The 9,083-nt window shown below is 35.2% G+C and overlaps 1 protein-coding gene across 2 annotated transcripts in view; it reads left to right on the top strand.

Moving 5' to 3' along the window:
- The window catches only part of SH3TC1 (SH3 domain and tetratricopeptide repeats 1), a 92,299-nt gene extending 83,452 nt beyond the window's left edge, over nucleotides 1-8,847 (top strand). Inside the window, exons 17-18 of one of the 2 annotated variants that reach the window (XM_053704172.1) lie at nucleotides 3,157-3,353; nucleotides 4,015-8,847. In XM_053704172.1, the coding sequence (XP_053560147.1) occupies nucleotides 3,157-3,353; nucleotides 4,015-4,272 (455 nt within the window). In that variant the 3' untranslated portion in view covers nucleotides 4,273-8,847. Of the gene's footprint in view, nucleotides 1-3,156; nucleotides 3,354-4,014 lie in introns of those variants that run through there. The other variant, XM_053704173.1, reaches the window with a different exon arrangement.
- The last annotated feature ends 236 nt before the right edge of the window (nucleotides 8,848-9,083 follow it).

The following is a 9,083-nucleotide window of genomic DNA, read 5'->3' on the forward strand; positions in this document are numbered from 1 at the left end:
GTACTTGAACATCAAATGCGAATGCACCCAAATCTGTAGGAGCAAGGTACTGAGAGGTATGCAACAGAAGGGAGAATGTGACTTTGGTCCCACACTCAATGACAAATTAAGACACATCCATATTATGTCCACAGACATTCCAGCAAGCTCTGACCAGGCCCTGACCATTCATGCCTTTAAAACAAAGCTATACTCACAAAACCTACAGGGCAATACGGTCAGACTGATTCATGCCATAGTCACAGAGCAGCAAAGGAATGTGTGTCCAAAGTGTGGTAGGGTACATCCAGCACAAAGATGCCTAGCGTGTCTGTTAGTTTGTTATGCTGGCAACAAAAAATAATTACTTTGCAAAAGAGAACCAAGATGCCAGCATGAAAAATTCTGTTCTGGCCTCTCATGTCCTAGGACATAAAACAGACATATTATAAATATGATGCATGTTAGGTATGTGCATTTGGATTCTTGTGAGGATCCGAATGCAGAAGTAAAGAGCCGCTCGTTCCCTTCAGATATTTTGATAGCTGGATTGATTCCTGTAAAAGATCCCCACTCAAAGATCTGGCTATGCAGTGACGCAGGGAAAGAGCTTTAAAATAGAGATACATAGTACACATATACATGTCTAAAGATGTATATGTATGTATATTTATATGTCTATATATGTGTTTATTTATGTATTTACAGACAAATATACACATAAATACATAGGTACACACATATAGACATATAAATAAATGCATTGGAGCCCTTTGCAGTTAAAGTGATTGTAACGTTTCTGAATGCAATCCACAGTATATACAATTAGCCTTCAAAACAGGGGCACTTTCATTGATTAAATTTTTTCAAGGCAATTTATTTGTAAAATATTTACCATTTAGTGGTGGTAAACATACCACTGTTCCTCCACCCACATCTCATAGTTCATTTAGCTGAGTGACACTGCTAAGTCTAAAGGTCACTACTCTATGTTAATTCCTTTCAAACCTATCTGCAGCCTTTGATACTGCTGTTTGAAACTCTTCAAACCTTGGATAATTGTGACAGAGGTGTGGCTTTCTTCCAAATTTTCTAACCATACCTTCAGTGTATCGATTTCTAGCTCTTCCTTCTCCCCTCTACACCTCTCCATTGGGGTACCTCAAGGCTCAGTTCTAGGTCCTCTTCTTTTTTCAGTCTATACATCATCTCTAGTCTCCTTAATAAAGTCTCATCTTTATGCTGACGACACCCAAACCCTCCTTTCTGCACCAGACATTTCGTGCTGACTTGTGTCACCAAACACATCGTACTGTGAATATCTTTGTCATCCCCTCTACCCATCAGGCCTGCTGCCTTGGGGTCATATTTGACTCTTAACTCTCCTTTGCTCCCCATATTAAGTCCTCCTTAACACTTTCCACTTCCACCTTAAAAATATCTCTAAAATAAGTCACAGCTGACTGTCCCCACTCTAATCCATCATGAATGGCTCTGCCCAGCTCATCTCCCTTATCCATCATTCCATATCTGCTGCATCTCTCTGTCAATACTTCCATTAGCTTCCCTTAGCCTCAAGAATAACACTCAAAATGTTTACCCAAACATACAAAGCCCTAACCATCTCTGCACTCTCCTATATTTCTGCCCCTGTCTGAAACTTACGTACTCCCCAACTCGCCCCCTCTGCTCCGTCTACAAACTTCTTCTTTTCTCATCTCTCATTACTTCTTCACACTCTCGTCTGCAAGACTTTATCAGAACTGCACCTATCATATAAAACTCCTTGCTTCACCCAGTTAGACTTTCTTCTAGTCTCCAAAGCTTCAAGCGTTGTTTAAAAAACATATCTGTTCAGGGATGTATACAACTTACTTTTAGATGTCTCGCCTGTGTCTGCTCCCTTTCTCTCAACTTCCCCATGTACTTCCTTTAGAATGTAAGCTCACAAGTCCACCTGTCCTGTTGATCATCTTACATAAAGATGGTTTATAGTTTACAGTGACTCAAGGGTGGTGCCCTTTATGTAAATGTCTTCTGATTATAGTACTACACAACTGTATAATTAATGTTACAGTGCTGCACAATATGTTGGCACTTTATAAAGTTTGTAAAGGATAATAATAATAAAGTGATCGAAGGTTACGTTTCTATTGTAATATGATTAAATAGTTCTTACATAATTCTTAAATTTTTTATTGGATTTATGTGTGTGTGTGTGTGTGTATATATATATTGTTTTCAGTTATTTTTTATATATACAACAGGAAACTGGTAGAAAGAGAAATCATATTGAAGTGTAATTATGGAATTCACCACTTAGTGGTACTGTTTCATTATGTCTATTGTATAGGCGTTCTATTTTTGTATTAGCTAGAGTGACGTAAATAATAAAAGGGAAGAATAGAGGGACAGAATTATGAACTGAGTACTGGTATAAGTACTTGTAAAACAAATTACATGGCAAACAAAAACAAAAAGTTTAAATATGGGGAAATGTAAAAGAAAAGATGAGGAGAGAAGTTAATATCACTGTTATTAGTCAGAGAAGGTGACTGTTTGTTCCTACTTGCCACCAATGTTATACCATGTACCTGATCTCAGAAGTGTTTCAGAAAGGTAGGCTACTATAAGAACATAATGCTTTCCTAAGTCTTCCCAGAGGTCTATTCATTTACGTTTATGCTTAAGAAAAAATAAGTATAGCCACTAACAGATGTTTTGAAACTACATTTCCCATGATGCTTAGGCATTCTGCAGTCTGGTTGAGCATCATGAGATATGTAGTTCCAAAACATTAGGGGTGTCAAGGTTTGCCATAACTGCCCTATACTGATATAGGTATATTCTTAAAATTGTGTCTGTCCCCAGCCCTCAGCAATAAACTATTGATAATAGTCTCTCTTTTATAAATTATACCTGCACCAAATAAACATGGCATGCATTTTAGTGGCAACACAACCATTTATACTGTTAATTTGTTCTGTAGTGTAGTGAAATTAAATAAAGTTTTACTGTCTGAGAATCATGCAGAATCTGTAGCTATTTAGGTCTATTGTGAAGTTTAAAAACAAGAATTAATATAAATCAGTTATTAGTCTTAACTGTGTTATTAGATACAAATAAGGTGAAGTAAGTAATGTTATATTAATAATGTCATCTTGTAATGTGTTTTAGGTAATCTGCTGAACGAGAGAGTTGCCTATCACAGACTAGCTGCCATATATGGCAATATAGGCCAGTATGAACTTGCTGAGCACTTTTACCTAAAAGCTCTTTCTCTTTGTCCATCACCCTTGGAGCTAGAAGAGGAAGCTGTGTACTACATGAAGGTTTATTTGATACTGGGAGATATAGTCTTCTACAGTCTTAAGGTGAGACTGATAAGCAGCCATTTTGTTTGAAGCGAGACTTTATAGTGTCATGCCATTCACTTGTCTAGATCTTCTGACTGAGTTGTAAACAAAAGTCTCCAAAATATTAAATATGGAGGTGATCCTGGTGAGAGTTGCTTTCTTCTATTAACTGATAAAGAACCATTTCTTAAAAATCTTCCTCCTCTTTGTTAAATAAAAGAGGCATTAAACCACATTTTTCTTTCATGATTCAGATAGAGTATATGATTTTAACCAAATTTAGATTATAGAAGTAAATTGTAATTTGCTTTGTTCTTTGGTATATTTTGTTGAAAAGCATATGTAGGTAGGCTCAGGAGCATTAATGCTCTATTGGGAGCTAGCTGCTGATTGGTGGCTACACATATATACCTTGTTCATCTGATGTGTTCAGCTAGCTCCTTCACTAAAGATGCACAAATGCTCCAGGCCCCAGCTCAAGCACTTTGTGCTAAGGAACAACATTTTCTATCACACATTTAATAAGCACACACACATATACAAATCCATGTGCCCTTCTAACACTGAGCGTTATTGTCTAATCTATAAACATTTTAGGTCAAAATAACAACATGCTTCCAAAATACTACAGAAAATTGGCTTTCAGTATTGTAAATAGATTTTCTGACTTCCTTTTCAGGATCCCTACGATGCAGCTGGATATTATCATCTTGCACTTGCAGCTGCTTTGGATTTAGGAAACAAAAAGTCTCAGCTGAAGATCTACACCCGTCTTGCCATCATTTACCATAATTTCCTTGTTGACAGAGAAAAATCTCTATTCTTTTATCAAAAAGCCCGGACTTTTGCTTCAGAACTAAATGTACGAAGGATAAACCTATCACCAAAGCAGTATTATCAAGACACAAAATGGACTTCCTATAAAACAGCCGTGTAAAACAACAAACACTAGTAAAGTTTATAAGAAAATATATATAGAAAATTAATATTTTAACACTAAATGCCAAACACAATTGTTTATTAGGTGCTGCATAGGCTAACTATTGATTATATGTGTGCTAATTCTTCAAAGTTAAAATTAAGATTAGTTTAAACTGATTTGTCAACCAACCCTTCTTTATTCCTGAAATACTGGAATGAGATCAGATGCCTTCAGCCTCTCCCAATGGGTTTGCCCAAAGTGGTTAGCACTGTATATTTTTAAAATTGAATGGACTGGGAATAAAAAGCAGCCCTGTAAAAAATGTATTTTTTTAATTTACTCTGTAGAATGCACATGCATTAGCATGCTCCCCAGAGCGCTACAGGTAAGTAAAATACCTAATAAATTATATTCGTTATTCTTTAAAATAGTTAGTGAATTCATTCAGATATTTGTTTCATTAAAACAAAACAAATATATGAATTTTCATTACAAATTGACATTCATAACAAAATTAAAGCACATTCCTAATTATCCATAATGTGATCTGGAGAAGACGGTCAAAACAGTGCGTCTTGACTAAACACTGGAAATGGTACATGGTCTAAAAATAAAACATACAAGGAAATACTTTGTGGCCTTAATACTTATAGCTAAAAGAAGAGACATGACACAACTGCTTTGCCTCACCAGCAGAACCACCCCCTTAAATTATGGTTGGCCAGCACCAGCTGCTGTGGCACAAGTGAAATGTCCTGGTAGGCCAATCTGGGCCGCGATCCGATATAAATCGTCGCCCACAAAAGCCGGCAACGCCAAATTTTGCGCTGGTTTGGTATCACATATACGGCGTAACATAGAAGTTACGCTTGTATATTTCTGCCTTCGGCCGTAGTTTTTTTGGCCCATAGACAGGTATACCAAACCAGCGCAGTTTGGTATCCAATATACAGCATAAGGATCTTACTCCATTTTCACCTCACCACAAATTGTAGGCGTAGTAAGCCTTACGCTGTGTATTGGAGCCCTGTAACTCCCTAAACTAGCTGCAAAATAAAACCTAACACCTAACGCATGCGCAATGTCTATCTACCTGTCAACCGCGAACTGCAAAATAAAACCTAACATCTAACGCATGCGCAATGTCTATCTACCTGTCAACCGCGATCCCCCGCCACAATCCCTAATAAAGTGTTTAACCCCTAAACCGCCGCTCCCGGACACCGCCGCCACCTACATTAAATGTCTAACCCCCTAATGTGAGCCCCCTACACCGTCGCCACCTACATTAAAATTATTAACCCCTAATGTAATCCCCCTACACCGCTGCCATCTATATTACAATTATTACCCCCTAATGTGAGCCCCCTACCCCGCCGCCACCTATTTTAACTATATTACCCCCTAATCTAATCCCCCTACACCGCCGCCACCTATAATAAATGTATTACCCCCTAAACTGTCCCTACCGTAAACTAAATTAAAAATAGCCCTGAAAAGGGCTTTTTGCGTGGCATTGCCCCAAAGTAACCAGCTCTATTACCAGCCCTTAAAAGGGCCTTTTGCGGGGCATTGCCCCAAAGTAATCAGCTCTTTTACCAGCCCTTAAAAGGGCTTTTTGCGGGGCATTGTCACATAGTAATCAGCTCTTTTGCCTGTAATCTAAATCCCCCTACACCACCGCCACCTATAATAAATGTATTACCCCCTAATCTAATCCCCCTACACCGCCGCCACCTATATTAAATATATTAACCCCTAATCTAAACCCCTACACCGCCGCCACCTATATTAAAATTATTAACCCCTAATCTAATCCCCCTTTACTGCCGCCACCTATATTAAATTTATTAACCCCTAAAATACTAAAATTTCCCTACCACTAAACCTAAGTCTAACCCTACAAATAGCCCTGAAAAGGGCCTTTTGCGTGGCATTGCCCCAAAGTAACCAGCTCTATTACCAGCCCTTAAAAGGGCCTTTTGCGGGGCATTGCCCCAAAGTAACCAGCTCTTTTACCAGCCCTTAAAAGGGCTTTTCGCGGGGCATTGTCACAAAGTAATCAGCTCTCTTGCCTGTAATGTAATCTAATCCCCCTACACCGCTGCCACCTATATTAAATATATTAACCCTAATTATATTAGGGTTAATATATATATATATAATATAGTTATTATATTATATATATTAACTATATTAACCCTATCTAACTCTAACACCCCTAACTTAATTATTATTAAAATAAATCTAAATAATATTAACTAAATTATTCCTATTTAAAATGAAATACTTACCTATAAAATAAACCCTAAGATAGCTACAATATAATTCATAATTACATTGTAGCTATTTTAGGGTTTATATTTATTTTACAGGTAACTTGGTATTTATTTTAAATAGGTACAATAGCTATTAAATAGTTAATAACTATTTAATACCTACCTAGTTAAAATAATTACCAATTTACCTGTAAAATAAATCCTAACCTAAGTTACACCTACACTATCAATAAATTAATTAAATAAACTACAAATATCTAAACTAAAATACAATTAAATACACTAAACTAAATTACAAAAACAAACACTAAATTACAAGAAATAAAAAAAGATTACAAGATTTTTAAGCTAATTACACCTATTCTAATCCCCCTAATAAAATAACAAAGCCCCCCAAAATAAAAAAATTCCCCTACCCTAATCTAAATTACAAAAGTAATCAGCTCTATTACCAGCCCTTAAAAGGGCCTTTTGTGGGGAATTGCCCCAAAGTAATCAGCTCTTTTGCCTGTAAAAAAAAAAAAACAACCCCCCCCATTACAACCCACCACCCACATACCCCTACTCAAAGAGTAAAAGATTATTTTTAATCAGGCATGGATAACTTATTTTGCTTACATGTGAAATACCATTAACAAATTGAGTACTTACATTACACATTATGTATTGATTTGAGCAATTAGATGGAGTGGTTGAATGGTATCTGATTCCATTCTCTTTCGCATGATTCCATGAACTTTATTTGTTTTTGTAGAACTGGTACTTACACATTTCACACATACTCAGAAATTAAAGGGACATGAAGCACAAAAAAAATTTATTTCATGATTCAGAAAGAACCTACAATTTTAAATAACTTTCAATTAACTTCTATTATCTAATATGCTTTATTCTCTTGGAAATTATTTTTTTAAAATAAAAGAATACCTTGGTAGGCTCAAGAGCAGCGATGCACTACTGGTAACTAGCTGCTGATTGGTGGCTGCACATATATACCTCTTGCTATTGGTTCACCCAATAGCAAGAGGTATATTGGATCGCGGCCCTGGCCTTGGTTTTTTTTAATATCAAAGAGTAAAAGATTATTTTTAATCATGCATGGATAACTTATTTTGCTTACATGTGAAATACCATTAACAAATTGAGTACTTACATTACACATTATGTATTGATTTGAGCAATTAGATGGAGTGGTTGAATGGTATCTGATTCCATTCTCTTTCGCATGATTCCATGAACTTTATTTGTTTTTGTAGAACTGGTACTTACACATTTCACACATACTCAGAAATTAAAGGGACATGAAGCACAAAAAAAATTATTTCATGATTCAGAAAGAACCTACAATTTTAAATAACTTTCAATTAACTTCTATTATCTAATATGCTTTATTCTCTTGGAAATTATTTTTTTAAAATAAAAGAATACCTTGGTAGGCTCAAGAGCAGCGATGCACTACTGGTAACTAGCTGCTGATTGGTGGCTGCACATATATACCTCTTGCTATTGGTTCACCCAATGTGTTCAGCTTGCTACCTATAATACAATGCTGCTCCTTCAAAAAAAAAATTTGCTAATTGAAGTAAATTTGAAAATTGTTTTAAATTGTATGCTCTATCTGAATCATTATAGAAATGTTTTGAGTTCCGTATCCCTTTAGCCTACACCTCAGTCTAAGTAACCAAAATGTTTTCTTATTTTTTCCAAACTGACATGATGCGTGTATATTCATAGTCCTGTTTGTTCCAAAAAGCAAAAGTAAGCATTTTATTGCAGTAAAATTATACCAGTTTCAAATATTTTATTTAACAATTGCTAATTATGTTTAATATGTATATAAAAGACCAAACCGTTTAGATTCATTGAATAAAATTCAAATTGTACGTTGTAATATAATATGCCTTTTCCTATTGTTGTGTAATTGGTAGTGAGCACTAAGTAGTGACTAATTATTATTGATTATAATATTGATTCATTATTGATTATAATAAAAGATCAGATAATCTCAATCTCCCAATCAATAATTTGTATTTTGCATCAGCTGAAGCTGGTTCTGATTGGCTAAACCTTTTTTAATGAAAATACCAAACCTGCATCACTTGGTTAGAGCGACAACCTTAAGCCACAATTATTGCTATATTATATATTGTTTATAAATTGTTTTTAGCTTCCTAATTTTAAATGTGGTTACATATTTATATTCAGAATCTCTTGTATACTATATAGACTTTTTGAGTGTTTTTGTCACCAGTAATATCAAATGTAAATACAAACTTAATAAAATAAAAAGCTTAATTCTGAAAAACAAAAATCACAGCATAATTATCTGCTTATTCACTAATCTATTTCAATATTAAAATTTAACAGCTTCTTATAGTAGTTTGTTACTCAATTCTGTCTTTTCCTCTTTTGAGGATAGGCTTTGCTATATTGTCATTTATATTCAAGACTGTTGATGTAACAGGAAATATATATATAATTGTACAGAGTTCCTTCCAGTTGAAGCTGACATGAGAATTTTGCAATAAATAAACATGGTTATATAAC

The sequence above is a fragment of the Bombina bombina genome, chromosome 2 (assembly GCF_027579735.1).
Source record: "Bombina bombina isolate aBomBom1 chromosome 2, aBomBom1.pri, whole genome shotgun sequence".
In the NCBI taxonomy this organism is placed as follows: Eukaryota; Metazoa; Chordata; class Amphibia; order Anura; family Bombinatoridae; genus Bombina; species Bombina bombina.